Below are 23,966 nucleotides of genomic sequence, written 5' to 3' on the forward strand. Positions count from 1 at the left end.
TTCTAGCTTTTTAAGGAAGCGCAAGATCAATTTCCAAAGTGGTTGTACCATTTTACATTCCCACCCGAAGTGTATAAGTGTTCCAGTCTCTCCACACCCTCTCCAACATTTATTATTTTGTGTTTTTGGATTAATGCCAGCCTTGATGGTGTAAGGTGGAATCTCATTGGAGATTTGATTTGCATTTCTCTAATGGCTAATGATCATGAGCATTTCCTCATGTATCTGTTGGCTACCCGAATGTCTTCTTTAGTGAAGTACCTGTTCATATCTTTTGCCCATTTTTTAATTGTAGTTGAGTTTTTGCAGTATCATGTAGATTTTAGAGATCAGACGCTGATCAGAAATGTGATAGCTAAAAAACTTTTTCCCAGTCTGCAGGTAATCTTTTTACTCTTTTGGTGAAGTCTTCAGATGAGCATAGGTGTTTGATTTTTAGGAGCTCCCAGTTATCTGGTTTTCCTTCTGCATTGTTAGTAATGTTTTGTATACTGTTTATGCCATGTATTAGGGCTCCTAGCATTGTCCCTATTTTTTCTTCCATGATCTTTATCATTTTATATTTAGGTCTTTAATCCATTTTGAGTTAGTTTTTGTGCATGGAGTGAGGTATGGGTCTTGTTTCATTTTTTTGCAGATCGATATCCAGTTATGCTAGCACCATTTGTTAAAGAGACTGTCTCTTCCCCATTCCCTTTTGAAATTTGATGAACGCTATAAACCTCCTTGCGAGAAAGACACACATGCCAAATTTCGCACAGTTTCAAGGGTTAAGAACATCTTTATTAGAGCCTCTTCAGTTTATGTTTTAATGAAAGACTCCCCGGACCTTGAGCACTAGTTGGCAGGCTTTTCCCGTTGTACCTGGAATGCATTATAGATAGACCCGACTGCGGCTGGCTCCCTGTGCTTGACTTGCGTTCCCTGAAGCAAAGTCATCTTTATCTCATTGGCAGTTAAGAGGGTGAATCTGTAGCCAGACTGCCTGAGTTCAACAGGTTTTCCTACGTGCTTGCAGCAGAAGCCTGGGAAAGTTATTTACCTCCTGGGTATCAGTTTTCTCACCTGTATATGAGGTGGCTGTTGTGTGTGCCCATGTGAGTATGTGTGTACCTTGTGAATGTGTGTATGTGTGTGCACACGTGTTTGCACACTGTGTGAATGAGCATGGACACATGTATGTGCATGTGAACACAGGTATTGGCATTATGCATCGTGCAGGCACATACACACATGTACATGTGTGCATATATGTAGCGTACCTGCGTGAACACTTGGGTATACATGTGCGTGTGTGTGCACTGTGTGTGTGTGTCTGCACATGTGCATATGTGTGTATGTAGCAGGGACTTGGGTTTTCTCTTTTGCGAAGTGCTTGTTCATATCCTTTGGTTGCTTTTCTCTTGGGTTATCTATCTCCCTTTTTAAACAAGTATAAATTTGTAGGATTTCTTATACAGTCGTCATAATAGACGCCTGTCTGGTTCTATGAGTTGAAAATATTTCTCCGCTTCCGTCCTTTGTCTTTAACTTTGTTTGTGATGCCATTTGTCGCAGAGACATTCTCAGTGTGGCCTTAGCTAGGCGTTTCAATCTTTTCCATATGATTTCTGCTTTTTAGGTTATGTTTTAAAAATTCATTTCTACTCTGAAATCATAGACGCATTTCCTACTGACAGATTTAAAGTTTTGTTTTTCACATTCATGTATTTAATTTGTTTAGAGTTAGTTTTTGTATATGGTATGAGATGGGAATTTACTTGATTTGTTTCCATGTGGCTCACCTCTTGTCCCAGCCCCAGTTACTGAATAATCCCTCATTTCCTGATGATCTGATTCTTATAGAAGAGTCAGGAAATTTGGATTTTGTGTGAGCTTTTCTTATATTTAATAGTTGGTGGTTAATTTAAATTTTTACTTAAATAATGAACCAAATAAAACATCCTGCAGGCCAAATTCTCCTTTTGGCCACCAGCTTCTGATACAATGGTTTAAGGCAAGGCCTCTGGTCCAAAAGGCCTGAGATCAAATCTTAGCTTCATCACTCACTTGCTTTTTGACCTTGGGCAAGTGGCTTGACATCTCAAGGTCTTAATTTCCTCATCAGTACCCTGCGGGATAATAATATATTATGCATAAAATGCATGTTAAGTGAGATATGCATGCATATCTTTCGCACAGGGACTGGTGCATACGTAGTGCGTGTCTGGAAAAATGGTGTGGCATCAGACATCCTCTGACTTCAGGGGGAGGAGAGAGAATCACCGTGAGTGTCAGTCCAAGGCTGATTGCCATGAGGTGGAGGTCAGGCATACCTCCACTCTCCAACAATTTTACCAGTTCTGACACCAGCCGCCCCTCCCATGGCACTCTCTGCTGGTTGATAATTCATTGCAGTGGCCACACAGAACTCACAGACCATACTCATGATTATGGGATTTGTTAGGGAAATAAGAGGTACAACTCAGGATCAGGATCAACAGGCTGAACTCAGGATCAGGATTAGGAAGTATCTAGGCAAAGCCTGGAAGCTTTCCCGAAGTGGAGAGCACATCCCTCCCTTTTTCAGTGCAGGACAGCTCTGTTAGCTCTCAGCCGTGCAAGCAAGCAGGCCCTTCTCTCTGTCATGCACACCCCCTCCCAACTGTGAAGGCCTCCTCTTGGCCCCCTGAAGAAGGCCTCCTCTCAGCCCACTGTGGCCAGGCTCCTCACAGCCCCTTCAGGACAGGTTTCTCTGTGTCCTGGCCTCTGCCCTTCTTGGGTAAGTGTTACAAAGTTCTTTAGCTCCACCAATAAGTGCCTGGAGGCACCCCACTCCACCAGGAAGCCTCCTGCCAGAAGGCACTTGGCTCTCTCACTCTGTGGGTCGGCAAGCGCATTGTAGCTGCCTTGATCTGTGGGCCGGGAAGCTCACCGTGCCGTCTTACACTTGTCTTCTGGTTCTGCTGCTGCTGTTTCTCTGCTGCTGGATTCTGCTACACTTGCAGCTGCTTCTCACTGTCTTCCGTCTTAACTTCCTCTCTGTCTCTTGGGTTTAAGAGGGTATCAGCACAGAGACCGTGGGCCCAAAGGACATGGTCTGCTCCCATCTCTTCTTGATGGTAGTGAGTTCCCCACCTCCAGACTCTGGGATTGGCTCCTGTTAAGCCTAGCAGGATGGCAGAACTGACCAACCACCTACAAGGGCTCCATGTACCTTATTTGCATTAGCAGGCTGTCCAGTCCCCTTGGTGGGCCACAAGCACCTTATTTGCATAGTCCCACCCAATCATTTTGTAGGAATTATGAGGACCAATGTCCAGAAGGGCCACATGATAATAACTCACTGCACCTCAGTGTTTGATAAACACTGTGTCCATCAGCTTCAGCATCGTTACTCCTTGCCCCTCCCTGTTCTGATTCCCTTCTTAAGCAGTAGAGGGTGATGTTACATGGAGGTTAAGTTGGCAGCACTGATACGCATTTGTTCATTTGCGGAATTTATTGAGGATACAAGTAACCTGCACCATGCTGTGTAGGTTAAATTGATATGGATGCCGGCCCAAAGGGAACTCAGTGTCTATTCGGATATAAGATTTGTTTCAAATAACTGGACTGCGATGAAGACATGGCTCATACAGTGGTAGAGGCATGGGAATGGGCCCTGGGTGCCTGAGGAGGGGCGAGTGTGTGTCCTGGCCAGATCAAGGCAGAATTGATGGAGGAGAGGCCTTGAGTCAGGACTGGTGAGAGTTAACTGCAGTGGGGTGAGACAAGTAAGGTGACCCCTGAGGAGATGTGAAATACTCTAGGCATAAGGTGATGGTGAATGTCTTGACTGGGACCAGAGAGAAAGGAGCAACTCCCAGGGTTCTTGAGTAGTAGTAATGGCAGTACTTGATGGTTGCAGAGATGGGGTGGGAAAAGGAGAGACAGAGGAATTCACCAGAACTACCAGCTTTAGGGGAGCCCTGGTGGCACAGTGGTTAGGAGCTCAGGCTGCTAAGCAAAATGTGGGCAGTTCAAATCCACCAGCCGCTTCATGGAAACCAGGGCAATTCTATTCTGTCTTATACAGTTGCTATGAGTCAGAATCAACTCAGTGGGTTTGGTTTTTTGGTGAGCATTTGAGCTCTGAGTGCAGGAGAACTTGAGAAGGCTGAGCTTGGGATGGTGAGTCTGGGTGGTAAAGACTGAGCCTGGGGAGAGTAAAGGACAGCCAGGCCTGGTCCTGGAGACCAAGTTTTGGGGGCCACCATCTGTATAGAGGCAACTTGAAAATGCCTGCGATTTCTTAAAGGGTGAAGAACATTTGTTTATTCTCTGCCTCTGACCTTTAAAGGCAGACACTGACATTCACACTATTTCTAAGGTGTGAGATCATCCTGAAAGCCAGGCAGCCCGTTGGCGATGAGCTACATCCGGAGGGATACAATAGTGAAAGTCAGGGTCTGGGAGTGTGTACCACCCACTCCCTACCAATACCTTTGCTGTCGAGTAGGCGCTGGCTCACGGTGAGCCCGTGTGTATCAGAGTAGGACTGTGCTCCACAGGTTTTCCGTGGCTGATTTTTTCAGAAGTAGATCACCAGGCCTTTCATCCAGGGAGCCTCTGGATGGACTTGAACCTCCAAGTTCTTGGTTATCAGCCAAGCTCATTAACCATTTTATACCACCCAGGGACTCCAAGCTGGCAACTGTGTCCATGGGCTCGTATCTTCCCTGTGCGCATGGTCAGCCCCAAAGAGCCTGTTTTCTCTCGTGAGCTCAGTGTCCATGTGGCTTCCTAGTGCTGCTCTCATCACATTCCTTTCTTGACTTATTTTTTTAGTAAAATGAAATGCCATCATTTCTGTGTGCTGTCACCCAAGGTCAAGCTACCCCAGACCTCCTTGGGCCATCATAAGGGAGGGCTTGTTACTATTGTCAGTTGACTTTTGCACACGAGTGTTGCATAAACATCCAAATGACACACTGCTTCCCATGTGTGGGTGACTTCTTTAACTGAGGGGCCGCCGTGCCCTGCAGGTGATGGGTTTATGGACTTGCCCTCAGGAGCTGGTGCCAGAGCTGTAGCCCAGAGTGGGGGACCTGAGAGAGCCCTAGAGCAAAGGGCAGGCTGGAGGTGCCTCGGGCACTGCTGCTTACCTTAGTGCTTAGGTCTCACTTCCATTTCGCTTTTTATCCCCAAGAGAATGGCTTTGCTGGGCTAAGCAATTAGCAAGAAATGTGGTTTCTTAATTATTCTGAGAAAGCTTTTCTGTTCTTTTGCTAACTTGGCAAATATTTCTTTTCATGGCCTTATGTGTTATTAATTCTGTAGAAATACGGCTGTTAGTATGAGAGGGAGGGACGCTGTTTTTCAAGATTGCCTCAGGCGAGTTTCAAGAACACATCATGGCGAGGGTCCTTGGGACACCGTAATGATCAGTTGCAGGAACAGCTCATGTGGCCCCAGAAATACAGATAATACGGGCAAAATTGGTCATAAACGTAAAAGCATAGGCTGACTTATTAATACCACTGTGGTTTCATTAACTCATGCCCTTTGAATGCCCTTAAGACATGTTCTTACCATCCAGTGGTCCAGCTGCCTTGACTGTTCCCAGGCGCTTTAACCAGCTTCATGTACTGCATCTTCTTCGCCTACATATAGGCGTTTCTTTCATATTTTTCAAATTTTAATGAAGTATCATTTACGTATACACAAGTATACCTAAGTGTTCTGCTCGATAAGTAGTTACACACTGAACTTGCTTGTGTAATCAGAACCCAGATCAAAAAACAAGACAATGCCAGCTCCCAGGAAGACCCCTCCTGCCCCGTCTGGTCTCTGCTTCCTCCAGGGTAACATACTTGACTTTTTTAGTTATTAGGGGGCAGTGGAGCTTCAGTGGACAGCAAGCCTGGTCCCACAGTGTGTTATGTGGCTGGGGTGTTGTCTTAGCTATTTAGAGCTGCTATAACACAAATAGCACAAGTGGGCGACTTTAAAGAACAGAAATTTATTTTCTTACAGTTGTGTAGACTGAAAGTGCAGATCAGGGTCTTGGCCATGTTGATTTCTTCCTTGTCGGTAACCCTGGGCATTCTTTGGTTCCTGGGTGTTCTTTAGTTTGTAGCAGTCCTCACATGGTGTCTGTCTTCCTCTGTGTGCATGTCTCTGTGTCATTCTGCTCTTTTTATAACTCAGAAGTGATTAGATTTAGAACCCATCCTACTAGGGTGTGATCTAATTAACATAACAAAGAAAACACGATTTCCAAATAGAATTGTATTTACAGCTATAGGGACCAGTACATATTTTGGGGGGTGGGGCACAAGTCAATCTTAATAGATGTCATATAGCACACTCAAGGTGGTGTTTCTGGGTAGCCACCACTCTTATCAGCTACGCCCATGAGCAGTGGGGACACAGGGCACATCTGTTTGTACTTGGGTTACATCTTGGGCGTTAATGGACATGCATGTGCTGCTCTGACCAGCCCCCAATCCCTCTGTCTTCTTCCTGGCTTAGGTTGTCACGGTTTAGCAGTCTTTCCTCATAGCTCTGCTGGTGCTCGCTGTGGTAAATTTAATTCAAGCAGAAATGTTGAGAGAATCAAGCTCACACTTCAAACAGAGCATGACCTGGGAAGGCTTGGCCTGGAATGTGCTCCTCTTTCCAGGTGGCATTTGTATCTCCCCAGGGAGCCTTCTGCACTTAAATCTACTTTGAGACCTCCTTTGGGGATATCTGGCTCCTGGAAAACTTAGTTGTCTCATTTCCCACGTGGAGTAGATATTTTTAGGTGAAACAAACACATCATACTTCCCAGCTCACCCCCATGTAAACATCACCTTTCCCTAGTGAGGGGAGGGCATCTAAGCTACCAGGGAAGGGAAAGCTTTATAGTGACGGAAGAAGACAGAGGGTCTTAAAACTTTCTGAGTCCAACTAGCCCAGTGCCAGCTAGCTAGGTTCATTTTAAAACTATTGACCCAAATATACATGAAGCAATGCAAACGACTGTGCAAGAGAACGTGAACGTGTTAAAGCTTTGAAGTCGTTCGGGCCCATTGCTTTAGGAGTGTGGACATCAACTTCATGCCTCTAACTCGCAGGAAGATGATCCTGTCTGCACAGGACCACGCGTGTACATACACACTCAGGTTTGCATAGTACCATGTACACACATACAGACTCACATATGCCTAGGACCATGCACACGTACATACTTACGAGCACACAGAACCATACGCACATACACACTCACAGGTGTCCAGCACCACACAGACACACTTACGTGTGCACACACAGAAACACACACACACACAGATGAGGTTGCAGTACCACGAGACCCACACATTAAGGCGACGTGCCAGGCTGTCGAGTTTGCTGAGTGGTAAATGCTAGAAGACAGGTCTGCTTCCCTCTCTGATGCTCAGGGAGCGCGTGACCTCAAAGGCTCGCACACTCTGCAACATTCATAAGTGTGAGCACTTCCCACAGGCATGGGAGTTAGTTATCCATGGCAGAGCAGGCCTGCCTCCTGGGGTGCTCGGGAATGTATGCTGAGTAGATGCAGGGAGACTCGGGGATGCTCAGCGAAGGAGGCCCTCTGCTGTGACCAGGGACTGGAACCACGGTGGGGGCAGGGGTAATGAGTGAGTGGAGAGTTCAGTGCCAAGCTTCACCTCCAGTCTCCCTGGGTCTGCTCTCCAGAGACAGTGGGTCTGTACCCTAGTCCCTGGGAGCTGCCTTTGAGAGACCCCAGAGGCTACCCTTTGGTCTTTGGGGCTGGATATAGAACAGTCTGCTCACCTTTCTACCTGCCTGTCTGTCTGCTTGCTGTGATGAGGCTTCCAAGGCTGTCCCCCTGAGTCCCTCATTGCTCTTGTGCAACTTAGAACCCTGTGCCTGGCACCATGCCCCTTGTGTCCAGGCATTCAGGAAGCCCCCGACAAAATATTTGCCAAAATAAGAAGTTGTCAAGGGCCCCTGGACAGACCTCCCTCCTCCTGTGGCCTGAGTTGAACTGGGCGGGCCATTTCTGTTGGGTGTCAGTAACTGCTCCAGGGTTCCCTAAGCCTCTGTGGGGCTCTCCCAGGATAAGCACACCAATCACTTGAAGAATGTTAAGGACTCTGGAGGTCCCCCCATGTGATGGCCCTCCCTACACCAGTGCCATCCTGCCGGAGGGGGGTCTGCGTGGCGTGTTGTGCGTTTAGTTCCAGTTTTCTGTGTCTGTTCAATGTCAACAGTTATTTACTTCTCTTCCCTTCTCTCCTCCTAGCATGTTTTGGTTTCTACAGAATGCAGCAATTAAGGGGCTAAACTCCTTCCAGTATGTAAATCCCAAGGGGAATTTACGCTTACTCCTTTGTTTGCATGTCACTCATTATGTTGTTGGAGCCCCTGCCCTGGCCCAGGGACGCTTGGGTCCCCTGCGGAGGTGCATGGGGGGAGCAGGGGGAAGGGGACCAGAGCTGAGGACTCTGGCCAGGCTGGTCTTCCTGCTCTTTCTGTGCTCTGAGGGCGTTTTTGTTCTAAACTGTGGTTCTCATTAATAGTCCAGCACACGTGGTCTTATGACTGTGACCCGTAACCAAGAACACACTATCGTAGAGTAGCTCAAGTGACATTTGAGAACACAGACTGGCTAACCAGCTGCAGCTGCCAGGGTTGGGGGGTGGGGGTACAGGAGGACGCTTCTAGTTAACAGAAAACTGTAATGCAGAAGGGAACCCTGGAAACTTCCTTCAGGAGACAGGTCAGCACATGCATTGTTCGCTTGAAGATGAAGCCCCCACTGCAGCCATTGTCCTGTAACGTGGGTTATCTGGTTGGTGAAGACACTAGCGTGGAATATCTGAGTTGCAGTGGCAGCATCTACAGTGCTGTGGTTAAGGGAGGGGAGCGGCACCCCTCTCTGAGGCCACCACCCCACCCTCTATCCATGGCACAGAGATAAAGACCCTGGCTGACTCATCTCCCTTTGGCTGGTGATTGACCCCAAGGGACCCAGAAGGAAAGAAGCAAGGAAACTGGGATACCTACTGAAGGTGGGATTGTGAAGACAAGGTTGGGTCTGGGGGAGGTTAACCAGCCATACTCCTGGGAGGTGGGGGTGGGGCTAAGCTGGGTGGGCAGCCACACCCAGGGGCGGGTCTGGAATGCAGAGCTCCCAGCCTCGGCAGTGGGACCATGCTACTCTGGCCCCCCTCTCCTGCTAGCATCCCAGAGCCTTCCCAGTAACTTCCCTTCCTGATTTGTTAGCAGCTACATGTGTCCTTCAGGGGTGGTGGTGGCTTAATGGTAGAATTCTCACCTCCCATACAGGAGACCAGGGTTCAATTCCCAGCCAGTGCATGTCATGTGCAGCCACCACTCGTTGTCAGTGGAGGCTTGTGTGTTGCTATGATGCTGAACAGGTTTCAGCGGAGCTTTCAGACTAAGATGGGCTAGAAAGAAAGGCCTGGTGATCTACTTCCGAAAATCAGCCAGTGAAAATCCTGTGGACCACAGTGGACCAATCCACAACTGATCACAGGGATGGTGCAGGACCACGTAATGTTTTGTTCCCTGGTAAGTGGCATCCCCATGAGTCTGAGGCCTACTCGATGGCAGCTAACAACATGCCTATCCTTCAGCACTCATGGGCTCTCAGCTCTTTAGGGTCAGTGACTCATGGTGGAGATGGTGGCCCTGTGGACCACTGACCTAGGAGAGAACACAGAAGCAGAATCGCAGGGGAGGAGGGACCTGAGTTAGCCAAACACCTTAGATAGTACAGAGTTAGGAAATGCAAGCAACACTTAAAATGAAAACAATTTGTTACAACTTATAAGGACTTCATTTTGCCTGATAATAGGCCATGATTTAGTTATTTTCTTTGTCACATCCCAAACACTAAGACATTTGCTGTTAAACGCTGCTCACAAATTCTAATCACACCACCGACCACTTTGTGAGATTTGAAAGAGCACAGTCTCGACAACAGTGATTGCACAGGGAAGAGGCGTGGGCTCTAGCTCATAATTAACAGCATCACGTCCCAATGATAATTGCAGCGGTGGTGGTACCTGGCTCGGTTGGTGGGAAAAACTTGACCATCCTTCTCCATGGCAGAGCCAGTGAGGTCTAACTGGCAGCAAGGCCAACAGCTACAGGACAATTTTTTGGATAAAGAGCTTTGTATTGTTTACTCCTTAAATCTAGAGAAGATCATATAGTTTTCTACAGAAAAAGAAAATAATGCTTCTCACCAGATTTTCTGTACAAAAGTGTGCGCCTACCAAAAAAAAAAAAAAGAAAGGAAAAGACAGAGTGTCCACATAGACTAGGCATGGCTGGGAAGACAGGCCAGGCAGCTCTGGGGGAGATGACCCTCCTCTCTGGATAAATTAAATATACTCTTCCAGGCGTCAGGAAAACTATTTCTGCTGTGAGCAGTTCAGATTTTTAGAGGTGTGTTTTGCACTTTTTAACGGGTTGAATTGTGTTTCCCAAAAAGATACGTTGAAGTTCTAACCCTTATGAATGTGACTCTGTTTGGAAATGGGGTCTTTGAGAATGCTCTCAGGGTGGGCTAGTAGGGTGGGTCCTAATCCCATCTGAGTGGTGTCCTTACAGAAGAGGAGAGAGACAGGCAGAGGAGAGACAGTGATGTAACAGTGCGTCTACAAGCCAAGGAAAGCCTGGGGCTACCTGAACTGGAAGAAACAAGGAATGACCTTTCCTTAGAGCCTTTGAAGGGTGTGTGGCCCTGCTGATAGCCTGAATTTGGATTCTTAGTCTCCTTAAAAGTGAGGATGGTGAGACTTTGGCTCATTTACTTTGGATATGTCATCAGGACAGACCAATCACTAGAAAAGGACATGGTGTTTGGTAAAGTAGAGATCAGCGAAAATGAGGGAAACCCTCAGTGAGATGGATTGACATACTGGCCGCAACAATGGGCTCAGACATACCAATGATCATCAAGATGGCACAGGACCAGGCAATGTCTTATTCTTTATACATAAGGTCACCATGAGTTGGAGCCAACTTGACAGCAACTAACAACCGTAACAAGTCTCCAGAACTGTGAGACACTGTTCGTTCTTTTCAGCCAGCCGCATTGTGGTACTTTGTTACAGCAGCCCTGGGAGACTCAGGCACCTCCCTAATCTGTGCCAGGAGTGTGGCAGAAGGGCAAGCCACCATTCAGGATGCAACACACGCTCAAGGACGTGTTCACAGGTGCTTCTCAGGTCTCCTTGTGTTACCTGCTACCTTGGAGCCAAAACCCAGAGGGTGTTTTGTATTTGGTCTTCCACCTCTGCTTCTGCTGTATGTCACCTTGGATAAATGAAATAGAATAATAACTTTAATTTGCCAATCAAATATGTATTAATTGTATTAGGTTTAAGCCAAAAAAGAATAAAAAGGAGAAAATTTAGAAGATCCATAATTCCTTCACCAGGTGCCAGAGAAGTTCCCACCGTTAATATTGTGTGTGTCGCTCTAGTCTTTTATCTTTAGGTTTAAACACAATTGACCTTAAACATTGAAACCTTCCCTCTGCCCCGCCCACATCTGCACATAAGCGCACATTAAGGTTTATGAAAGTCTTCTAAATCCTCCCAGAGTGTTCACTGCTTTTTGTTACCAAAGCTTTAGTGAGGGAGGCCCAGGGTTTGCTTGGAGGAATGTGGGTGTTTAGAGGCAGAATGCCCTGCATTTGTATCTTTGACTCCGCACTGATTAGCCATGTAACTGGTCTCTGAGCCTCTGTTTTCTTGTCTGTAAAATGGGGCCAATATTGGTTGTTGCTGTTGGGTTGACTCCACCTAATGGAGACGCCATGTGTAACAGAACAAACAGTGCCCGGTCCTGCTCCTGCTCATGATCGTTGGTGTCCTTGAAGCCATGATTGTGGCCACTGTGTATTTTGAGTGACTTTCCACCCAGAGGGCTCATCGTCCAGCACTGTATGGAAAGATATTCTGTCCCATAGCGTTTTCATTGACTAATTTTCAGAAGCAGATCACCAGACCTTTCTTCCTGCTCTGTCTTAGCCTGGAAGTGTCACTGAAACCTGTCCAGCGTGGGTGACCCTGCTGGTACTTGAAATACCGGTGGCATAACTTTCAGCATCACAGCCACACACAAGCCGCCCCAGTATGACCCACTGGCAGTGCTACTTGCCGGATAAGGAAGGCCAGCCTTTAAAGCCGTGCCTGCCCCTGGGAAGGGCCCCGGTCAATGCCAGTGGCCTTTCTGCTTCCCATTCCTTCCAAGGAGCTCTACAAACATGTGGAATTCATGTTTATAAGTTTCTTAAAAAAAAAAAAAAGCCATTTTTACTCTGATTTATTTTGCGGAGAATTTGAATTCATGGAAGGGTAAAAGCCACTAACATTACCATCTCAGGATTGAAACCCCTTGCTTGCTCTGTAAGGGGATTCCAGTTGACATAAGAAGGTCTGTCCCCCTGGTTTCTTTCCAACTTGGAAACACATGTTTAAAACTTCACTTTTTAATAAAAAAAAAAAAAATCCGTTTACAGAAAACTGGTTTTTCCTCCTTTCTTGACAAGAACGGTGTGAGATTTGGTGAGTTTTTCCAGGTTGGTGCCTTCTGCAGTCTGAGGTGACCAGGAGTCTCCCATGCTCCAGGTCACCCTCCTCTTCAGGCCACCCTTTTCTCAGGGGCAACACAGAATAGTGGCCGGCTTTGTTTCCCTCGGAAGCCGATGGTTTAATTACTGTTTATTCCCCGCAGCTTTATTTTTACAACAACCTGGGATTCTCTCCAGACTTTGTTTTGTGCATTCTAAGCATTTCCACACCGTCGCTCGTAAACGCACACGGCTCCTGTGCTTGGCTAGCAGGGCCATTTTCTTTTATGCATTTTCCCGTGCTTGGTTTTATGACCAGGCTGTTCAGGATTGGAATAAATCATTAAAAGCAGCTAGATCTTAATCTGCCTTTGTGTGAGAGCAAGTCGTTTAAATAAACTGACCCTTTGTTGTCTAGTAAAAATAAGTCTCCGGCACCTTGGAAAAATTAAAATGCAATTACTGCAGGCTCTTTGCTCTGCTGCTCTCCTAGCGTTGCGCGTTACCTGATGAGTGGGGAACCCCGGGGCTGCTCGGCTCTGTGCCGACTGTGGCTGAGGCCGGGGGAGGTGTTCCTGTGGCTTTGAGGCCTGCTGGTTCAGCGGACAGCAAGCTCAGCACAGCTGGCTGCAGGGCGTCTCCCTTCGCTCTCACCAGGCAACTCCTCCAGCGTGTGCATGTCTGACTGTTTCTGACTGCTCTGTTGTACCCGAGAGGCTGCAGTCTGGGTGGGAGGGCACTGCTGGGTGTGTGTGTGCACGAGTGTGTATGTGCACTTGTGTGCGTTGTGTGAGAGTGCTGTGCATGTGTGTGTGCAAGTATGTGAGTGTGTGTGAGTGCCAGTGTGTGCATGACAGTGTGTGTGTGTGCGCGTGCGCGCTGGTTATGCAAACCATCAAGGCTATGTAGGAGCGTTCTGCCTAGTCACTGGTGGACTTGTAACAACAACCCGCAAAGCTTTTTTAAACAAAACCAGATTAATGACCTTGAAAGCCCTGAGAAGCCAGATCGCATCCTTTCTTGTCGCTTTTCTCCTTCCAGTAGTCTGCCTTGCTGGATTATGATGTCCACGTGCAAAAGAGCATCTTGAAACCAAAACACATTTAATTTTTTTCTTTAAAAAAAAGCAACAACTCTTTAGCCTTGGGCAAGCATGTTGCATGTTGCCAAATAAAAACAGACACATGCTGTCTTGCTGGCTCAGGGACAGAGAAGAAGGCAGGTCCTGTAGCTGACCGATTTCCATAGCAGTTTGCATTTTATGTAAACAAAGAGGACGTTGTTTTCTCTCTTGGGGAGCTGAGAGGCGGGCTGATTCTTGGTTAAATGATTCTGTCCCTCTTTCCCTCTGTACTCTGCCAGTTCTTCCCCTCCTTGACCCCAGTGCCTGCACGACCTTGTGCGAATTTGTGAAAGGAGCCCTCCAAAGGAACAGCGGGCAGCTTGAATGGGGACAATGGACCTCCGTGAAGGAAAAGGCACCCCTTCCCCCTGTGGCCACAGCGCATGCTTGGAACAGCCTCCAGGGGACAGCACACACCTCATCACAGTGCCAGGGGAACCCCCAATGCCCCCTGCCCACCACAAGTCTGACCTCAGAATCCCTCATGGTGAGAGGTGAGCCTGCCTGCTGGTTCACAGGGGTCTGTGGAAGCCTCTCTCAGAGGTCAGACCCGCACCATGTGAGGCGGAGGGAGGGTCCCAGTCCTCACTCAAGTGCAGGCCCTGGCCCTGGGGGGACACGACTCCCTGGCAGCCCTCTGGAGCACGTGTGGGGCTGCCCAGAGGCTGGGTCAAGATAAACCCTGGGAGCGCCAGGGCTCACAGATAGCTTAGTCTCCTAGGGCTGCCGTAACAAAATGCCACAGAGTGGGCGGCTTTAATGAACAGAAATGGATTGTTGCACAGCCCTGGAGACCAGAAGTCTGAATTCAGAGTGTCAGCAAGCCATGCTCTCTTGGCAGGCTCTAGGGGAATATTTTCCCTAGTCTCTCCTAGCTTCCTTAGCCTTGGGCGTCTCTTGGCATTCCTTGGCTTGTAGCTGTGTCTGCCCACATGGTCATGTTTTTTTTCCACCTCATTCTGTGTCTGTTCTCTTGTATGAAACACCATTTGGATGGGTTTACAACCCACCCCACTCCATCTTTAAAGACCCCATTTCCAAACAAGCTGACATTCACAGGTGTCAGGGATGAGGGCCATTCAATCTGTAACATGCGGGCTGTGGCTGCAGGGGCAACGGAAGCCAAGAGGACACGTGGGTGGATGCTTTGGGTTGTGTGGAACCCCTGAGGCTAAAGCCTTGAACAGTGTGGCTGGAATGTGGCTTCCCCCAGCCTTGCATAGCTGACTGCGCCCCACCTCTAGGACACTCCCAACACTTCAGACCCCATGTTGTTCACACACATTCCTCTGCCCAGAATTGCCCTTCTCACCTGGACAACCACACGTGTCCTCCAGAGGCTGGCTGCCCACTCCTCCACTCAGCAGCCTCCCTCCTCTGGGCTCAGCGCTTGTTCACACCCGTCCCTGGCCGCTGCACCCCTCTTGCTGTGGGCTGGCCAACTTTCCTGTCTCAGGAAATGAGCACATTGGTCTGTGGGGCTCATCCTTGTTCTCTCTTCCAGCATTCTCTTTACTCCTGAGCCCTAATGTCACTTTCTCAAGGGCACCTGGAACGTGTTTCTGAACCTTCTGCAGCCTTGTGTGGCCTGCTTTGTGAGCCCACCCAAATCCAAGACTCGGGTGAGGCAAGCAAGGTGCCCCGTGTGCAAAATGTAGGGAGGAGCACATTCTCAGTATCATGCAAGGCCAGTGTTGGCACCTGTGAGTGAGTGCCTCTTTAAATTTTGCACACAGGGCACCTTGCTTGCCTTACCCTGGTCCCAGCCTGGATCCTGAGGCTGGATAGACCTGGTTAAGGATCTCAGGTCTGGGGGCCCAACTGGGTGACCTCGGGGAAGTTACTTTTCATGTCTAAACCTTCTGTTACCTCCATCATGGGTAGACAGATAAATAGCTGCTGTTGAGTTGGCTCCGACTCATGGCGACCTCATGTACAACGGAACATTGCCTGGTCCTGCGTCGTCCTCGTGATTGCTGGTTTGCTGGAGTTCATTGTTGCAGCTTAGGGGGCTCATCTTCCGGCAGTGTATCTGTTGTGATCCATAAGGTTCTCATTGGCTGATTTTCAACAGTAGATCACCAGGCCTTTCTTCCTAGTTTGTCTTTGTCTGGAAGCTCTGTTGAAACGTATCCACCATGGGTGACCCGGTGTTTGAAATACCTGTGGCATAACTTCCAGCATCACAGCAACATGTGAGCCACCACGGCCCACCACACTGCCAGCCGGTGGTGGCATCATGGGGAATGAGGATTAAGTTAGTTCATATGCGTCACCTACTCAGCACAGTGCCTGACACGTACGTGTTCAGTGTTCAGTCGACATGTGTGGTGGTGGTTGTTATGATTAGATGAGCATGAAACCCCATACAGACAATCCCATATGAGTGGTAGGAGTGATGGGGTCAGCCCCGTGATCAGCTTCGTCCCAGTGTACCCCTCTTGATGGGCGTGCTGTGGACCCTGCGGACTCGCCGGCGAGGGCAGGGCCTCCCGCGTTCTGAAGCGGATGTGTTTTGTGTCTCCACTGCAGGAATTGCTTACTTAGGAGGTGTGTGCAGTGCTAAGAGGAAATGTGTGCTTGCCGAAGACAATGGCCTCAATTTGGCCTTTACCATCGCTCATGAGCTGGGCCACAAGTAAGTATCTGCCTCTGTGCTGTTCTGCCTCTTTAAATTCCTGTTTTTGACTTGACTCCTTTATGTTCTGAAACGGTGCTGCCGTGTACCTTTGCTTCCTTCACTATAAGGACCGAGGCCAGTAAGCTGAGAGCCAGGAGACCATGGCACAGCCGGGCGGGCTCCGAGAGTCCACGTGTTAATTTGATGTTCTTGTCTGTTCTTAAAGCCAGCCTGACAGGGAAGAGGCTATTCCCAGAATGTCTTAATTAGCTGTGTTTCCTTTCAGCGTGATCTGTGATTCATTCTAAGTATATCACTCAAATAATGGATTTATCTTTACACTGTTCACTTTCCTATTTTCAGCCAGTTTCCAACAAAGTCCAGCTTTCCGAATGTAGAATTTCAGGGTCTTAGTTTCAAAACATTAACAACTACTGCCTTTGCACGTGGAAGTTTTCCCTTGAACTCTGATGAAATAACCACAGAGCCTTAATGCCCAGAGATGCCTTAGAGAGGATCTGAGGCAAACTCTTCATTTGTAGATGAGGAAACAGAGGGTCAGAGAGGCTGGGCACTGTCCCAAGCTTGAGATCACCTGTGGGAAGTCTCCAGTGGCAGAAAACCAGCTGACTCTAAAAGGTTTTCTTTTTCTCCTAAAGTGGGTGTCTGTTGTATATCTCTCTGCAAGTATTCTCCAAAGGAAAAACTGTGATGTGATTGTTTGAGAACTGGGGGGAAAAAAAGGACAGAAAAATAGATTTTCAATTGAGGAGGCCAGAGAATGCAAAACAGTGGGAAATTTTCTGTTGGACTGAATAGTAGAATATATTAGATGGAAATCTGGTTCTCACAAAAAATACTGTAAAGGTTTTCTAAGGACTAAACAGTAAGTATTATGCCTGGGACCTTAACCCCAGCTTCTGTAGGAGTAATAGGAAATGTACAAGGTGGATTAGAAAAGCAGTGTTTTCCTCTAGCGTCAGCCATTCTGTGACTTTATTTTTTGTTTTGTTTTATCTGGTTCCATTTTCATTTATTCCACTCCTGAGGAAGGGTTTGGTAGTTGGCTTTTCGATACCTGTCGGATATTGTGATGTGGGCACAGAGAGTGGAAATGGCATTACGTGTATTTCCTGGAATTGAAGAGGAAATTGCATGCTCTTGACCCAGGGCCTAGAGGAGCAAGAAGAACAGTTGTCTCTAATTACACGCTTATTTCATCGCAACAGTATTTTTTCAAGTATTGGTGACAATACTGTTTTGCCCACACTACTAGAAAATAATTTTTTTTTAATTAAATACAATCAATTTGGATTAATGTCTCTGAGTTGTTATAAACCTGTATCTAAGAGTGGTTTCTAGAGAAAAAAAAGAAAGTGTCAACCAAAATGGCTTTGGCAAACACCATTACACCACGGTTTAATCTTCCCACTCTCATATGACTCACTTGGCCTTCCATTAAAAGAAAAAAAAAAAAGAAGAAGCTAGTTGTCATTGAGTCAGTTCCAACTCATGGCAACCCCATGTATGTCAGAGTAGAACTGTGCTCCACAGGGCTTTCAGTGGGTGATCTTTCAGAAGTAGATTGCCAGACCTTTCTTCTGATGACCCTTTATAAACCCTAATCCCATGCCATCGAGTCAACCCCAACTCATAGCAACCCTATAGACAGAGTAGAATGGCCCCATAGAGTTTCCAGAGAGCGGCTGGTAGATTAGAACTGCCGACTTTTTTGGTTAGCAGTCGAGCTCTTAACCAGTGCGCCACCAGGGCTCCGATGGCCCTTCATTTAGTGCCTAGGAATTAACTCCCTAAGGGCTGTGAGAATGCAGAGCTGAAGGAACATGTGCCAGCGTCCAGGTAAATTATTAACCTTTGAATGGTAAATTCTGTTAAGCTTATTTGGGCGACATTGACACGAGCTCCAGTACTCCACACAGCGTTCAGCACTGTGCACAGTCCGAGTACTGTTTCTACATGTGTGTGGGCACACGGGCTGCACGGAGGCCTTTTGTTCTTGGACATTCAGGATACAAGAGGCCCATTTTTCCCCCATGCCCTGGTTTGATTGTGCTGGATCAAACACCGAAATCTTAGCACAGGCAGTCTGCAAAGAAGAATGGTTAGATTCAGTCTGATTTTAGCACTCTTCAGCTACAGTCTGCTTAGAATTTCTTGGAGGGCGCTTTATAGCGTGCTACTGAACTTTGCCTACAAAAACAAGTACCTCGTTGTTAATCAAAGCCAATAAATCCTGTTAGCACTTGGCCCCTCTCCTAGTTGGGTGATTATGGTCTACCTGGAGAGTCTGTTGTCTCTGATTATTTGAAAGTGTTGGAAAGCAGATCCCCTGAGGATGAAGCCACAGCCTCTCCATCCCAGGCCCTTGTGGTGCGGAGTGTTTGGAAAGGCAAGACCAGCCTGTCCTTGGTGAAGCCCGTGGCAGGCTGCTTCACAAATAGGACACCTGAAGACCTCCATGTTTTTGGAATGGAATGGAGCAGCTTGACTTCACTGTCCTTAAAGCATGTGTGAGTGAGGAAAGGATGGATGGTCAACTTGGTGGACCTGTGCCACTGGTCAGTAATTTACTCGTGATATGTAAGTCAGATCACATCTGCCACTTACTGAGCACCTACTGTATGCCAGGTACTATTAGGTGCTATACACTCATTATGCTAATTCATCAGTCCTACCAGATAGGTGTTACTTAAAAACAAAAAAACCAAACCCATTACCATCAAGTCAGTGCTATTAATAGAAACCCTACAGGACAAAGTAGAACTGCCCCATAGGGTTTCCAAGGAGCTGCCGGCGGATTCGAACTGCTGATCTTTTGGTTAGCAGCCACGCTCTTAACGACTGTGCCACCAGTGTTCCAGGTATTGCTTAGCTTTTACTTCATAGGTTAGGAAACCAGTATTACTTCTTTTTTTTTTTGTAATTTCTACTGTATACCAAAAATGATTTGGGATCACTTATATAATACACCCATGCACTAAGCAAAAAACCAACCCATTCCCATCAAGTCGATTGGAACTCATAGAGACCCTATAGGACAAAGCAGAGCTGCCCCATAGGGTTTCCAAAGCTGTAATCTTTATGGAAGCAGACTGTCGTGTCTTTCTCTCAGAGTGGCTGGTAGATTTGAACCCTGGATCTTTTGGTTGGCAGCCAAGCGCTTAACCACAGTGCCACCAGTGCTCCTTACACCCATGCACTTTAAAAAAAAAAAAAAAAAAACCTGTTGCTGTTGAGTCGATTTTGACTTTTAGCAACCCTATAGGACAGAGCAGAACTACCCCATAACGTTTCCAAGGAGTGGCTGGTGGATTCAAACCGCTGACTGTTTGGTTAGCAGCCGAGCTCTTAACTATTGCACCACACAGGCATACACTAGGACCATTAAAATAAGGATATAAATTACAAGCTATAGGTAATAAAGTAAGAGAGCTTGTTATATATCAGAAAACCAGGGTACCTTTAGTTTGCTGGCAGCCAAGCCAAAAGGAAACTAGACGTTATGCTATAGCTACCGCTACCTGGTATAAGGAGGTAAACATGTTGTCAGGAGGGCTTCTGTTGGAAACTCAAGGACCACTGGTCAGAGAGCAGCCTTCTGGCCAGTCCCACCTTAAGGACTCACAGCCTTGCCTTTAGGTAGGACATGGGGGCTGTGCTGAGAATCTGTGTGGTGCCTGGAGGGTGAGTTGGCTCTGGCTTAGCCATGCTGACCTGCAGTGCTGACCTTACAAATGCAAATCCCTGACCTTTGTTTCCTCTTGCAACAAGAATGTTCTGGTAGGCAGCCACGTGTTACCTTTGGGTTAAGCAAATGAACAGAAAATGTTGGCAGAGCAGTTGTGGGAGGACAGCTCCTCTTCCGCCTTGTAGGGATGGCTTGAGAAACCCAACGGAAACCCAACTTGAAATGGGAGGTTGTAGCCTGTGCCCTTTTGTGGTGACCTTTTTGTCTGTGGTGACCGTAGAAAGCTAAGCTTCCTCAGCATGAGCAGATTGTTACAATGTATCATTTCTGCTTTAGAGGTTTTAGTTAAGGACTGATGTTTGTGATGACTGAATCATGGAATGGGGGGCAGTTTCTTGAGAGAAACAGCCCAGCTGGGCAAACGCTCTCCAGGCTTTTTCCTCAAGAAACAAGGCCAGGGCGCCTGGTGGTGGATGTCAGTGTCCACGATGTTTATTAATATTTGGTTTGAAAGAGAGTGGGAAAGCTAGAAGCAAGCATTTGTCTTTATCAGACAAATTCATGCTTTGAGCCCCAGCTCTTATTAGCCATGTCAAGGTCTATCCCCCAATGAGTGTTAGAAGCTGGGATCCATGCCACTGGCTCATGAAAAACAAAATCAAGGAGAGGCCTGGTGGTCACCGTAGTATATTTAAATTAATATATTTATTGGAATTTTGAAATCAATTGCTATGATTTTGAAGTTATAGTGTAAAAGTAAGAAAAAAAGTAAGTGGCTCTATGGAAGTTAGTTATAATGGTCTTTTGAGGGAAGTGGGGTCTAATATGGGGCAATGGTGGTTCAGTGGTGGAACTCTCGCCTTCCATGCAGGAGACCCCAGTTCAATTCCTGGTCAATGAGCCTCACGGGCAGCCACCATCCATCTGTCAGTGAAGGTTTGCATGTTGCTCTGATTCTGAACAGGTTTCAGCAGAGCGTCTGGAGTAAGACCAACTAGGAAGAAAGGTCTGGCCGTCTACTTCCAAAAATCAGCCAGTGAACACTGTGTAGGTCACAGTGGTCCAATCCATAACTGCTCATGGGACAGGACCGGGCGGCATTTTGTTCTGTTGTACATGGGGTCTCCATTAGTCGGGGGCCTCCTTGACATCAGCTAACAACAACTACAGGGTCTGCCATGACATGAAGGGGCCAGGGGAAGCACGTTATTGTCAGGAGCTCTCCCTATTGGTGAGAGGACACAGAATCAGGTTTCAACAGGATATACCGGCCCAGGACAGCCAGACTCCTTGCACATAGCATGGTTCTTAATCAGGTGTAACAGCAAGCTCTCAGGAAAAGTATAAGAACAGAGTCTTCTAAATGGGGTAAGGATGAGAGGAGGGATGCCACTAAGTGTGGACTTGGCCACCCACTCAGGAAAAAAAGAACCTATGTTTATATAGGGAGCCCTGGTGGCACAGTGGTTAAGAGCTTGGCTACTAACCCAAGGTCAGCAGTTTGAATCCACCAGCCACTCCTTGCAGACCCTATGGGGCAGTTCTACTCTGTCCTGTAGGGTCGTTATGAGTCAAAACAAACTCGATGGCTGATGGCAATGAGTTTGATTTGGTTTATCTTTATACAGAGAAACAAAGGCTTACCCTCTGTAGAAAATAATCTCTCCTTTTGAATTTATGAGGTTCTGTGAGATAAGCCTGAGCTAGATCAGGGCTCTGAGAAATGCCTTCCTTGGGAGTCAGCCCAAGCCTTGTGACTTCTCCAACCCAGGTAGATCCCCCCAGGGAACCCCAGACAGGCTGAAAGCTATGCCCTGAGTTCTGCCTCTTAACCTGTCCCTCCTGGGGTTTACTGGCATCCATATGGTCTTCCCTGAGTCAAAGGATGCTTCTCTTCCTGTCCTGTGGTTGGCAGGCTCGGTTGTGGCCTCTGGACAGTGCCCTGTTCAGGGAAGCTTGGGAGCCTGGTGTAGATGTATCAGGGGCAGAGCTGACCACAAGGAGCTCCTGAGGCATTTATTTAAAAGATGCTCGTGTTCAGGACTCAGCCTAAAACCAGTTGCCGTCATGTCAGTTCTGACTCATGATGACCCCAAGTGTATCGGAGTAGAACCGGGCTCCATAGAGTTTTCAATGGCTGATTTTTCAGAAGTAGATCACCAGGCCTTTCTTTGAAGGTGCCTCTGGGTGGACTCCAACGTCCGACTCTTTTTTAGCAGCCAAGTGCATGGACCCTTTGCACCATTCAGAGACTCCAGCTTTACCCTAAATGAATTAAATCACCCACTCCGGGGGAGGAAAAGTGTAGGAAGGTTCTCTGGGAGATTCCAGGGACAGTCAGCATGGAGATCCACTGTGGACACCATGTGTTAGGGTATCATCACTGCTATTTCTGGCACTGTCCACCACTTGGCTTCTGTCTCTTGCCCCAGTATTTCCATCCTTCTGGGCCACCCTCAGTGTTGAGTCATTGTCCTGCCTCCTGCTTCTGGGTTGTCTCTCTCAGTTGCCCTGAATTTCTCGCCCGGTGCCACCTGCATAGCACCGCACAAACCACTCGCATGCAAGCCGGCACATCAGGTGAGAGAAGGGCTGGCTACCCTGAAAGGTCTCCCCAGAGGAGGCTCAGTCCTGCCATCCTGTCATCAGATACTGCCCGGGAGACATCAGTGAGGCTGCAGAGCCAAGTGTCAGGTGATGGGGAAATGGCAGAGGCCCGGCAGGGCCGATGGAGCCTCACCTCCCACAGAGAGGGAGTGCTGAGTAGAGAAGGACCCAGGGAAGGGAAAGGCTATCATCTGGATATACGAGTGTGCCAATAGGGAGCTGTTTGATGGTCAGGTAGCCACATCTGCACCTGCAGACAGGTGGAAAATTATATACAAACTGACTTGGTCGCAACAATGAGTGGTGCATATCTGGGTTCTCAGACCCGTGCCCCTATTTGGGAGCCCACCCTGGCTGCTTTCACTGGGAGGAAGCTTAAGAGCACAGTGGGCAATGCAGGTGCTGCCAGCTGCCCTAAAGTAACAAGCCCATCCTGAAGTGGGAGCCCCAGCCCCAGGCAGCTACCCATGCAGCTCAGTGTGCCCTGGAAAAGTTGCCTCACAACTAGATCCAGCCCTTCTGGACACATCTAGCCAGAACGTGGCACCATGTAAACCTGAGTCCAAGATGATGGACGTCGGAAAGGTGTCCCATTGATGTGTGCCTGCTGCATAACTCCAGAGCAGGGACAGCCAGGTCCCTGAGAAGCATGACTGTGGGCAGTGGGTAGACCAGAATCCGAGGATGGGGGAGGGAGAAGTGGAGGGGAAGGGCAGAGGAAGCTGTCTGGGGAAATGTTCTCGTAACTGGAGTTGACACTATTCACACTCAAAGGAATGCTCTTGGTCCCAGAGTAGGAAGTGAAAAAAGCCATCATCCAGGTGGTGCGAGGTGTGGGGACGCTGGTCTAGGATGTGCATCACAAATGACAAGTGGTGCCATGTAGGGAGATGCAGTGAGAACCACAACCCAGCAGGCAGGCAGGGAGCTCACCATAGAAGGCAGTGAGCATCCTTGTCCCAGATGCTTTGCTTGGTGGCTCAGCCTGGCCTTATATGGAAGGTGCGGCTGGGGAGAGAATTTCTGGAAATGTGAAAATTTAGAAATCTTGGGGGTGGGGTGCTTTTGTTCTGGTTGGCGTTAGGGCAGTTGTGTTTACATGTGGAACAGAAAAGGGGGTGCCTTCCCCCGAAAGTTTGCACAAAGTGGAGGGTGCTGGCCTGGGTCACACAGTGGGCTGTTCCATGCTGGGTTTACCCAGGCTCCTCCCCGGCTCCCTGGTCATGTCCCTCCTGGTCCCCACTCAGCCCTGACTTCTGCAGCCATCTTCCTCTCCAGAACTGAGGGGCAGCGGCGGTGGGAGCCCTGTTGAAAGGCTCTCGGGTTTCACAAGAGGCGCTTGGAG

The 23,966-nt window shown here is 47.9% G+C and overlaps 1 protein-coding gene across 1 annotated transcript in view; it reads left to right on the plus strand.

Annotated features, from left to right (window-relative positions):
- The window catches only part of ADAMTS17 (ADAM metallopeptidase with thrombospondin type 1 motif 17), a 389,915-nt gene that overhangs the window by 164,473 nt on the left and 201,476 nt on the right, over positions 1-23,966 (plus strand). Inside the window, exon 7 of the mRNA XM_064267055.1 lies at positions 16,218-16,323. Within this exon, the coding sequence (XP_064123125.1) occupies positions 16,218-16,323 (106 nt within the window). The remainder of the gene's footprint in view (positions 1-16,217; positions 16,324-23,966) is intronic.

This window comes from Loxodonta africana, chromosome 13 (genome assembly GCF_030014295.1).
Source record: "Loxodonta africana isolate mLoxAfr1 chromosome 13, mLoxAfr1.hap2, whole genome shotgun sequence".
In the NCBI taxonomy this organism is placed as follows: Eukaryota; Metazoa; Chordata; class Mammalia; order Proboscidea; family Elephantidae; genus Loxodonta; species Loxodonta africana.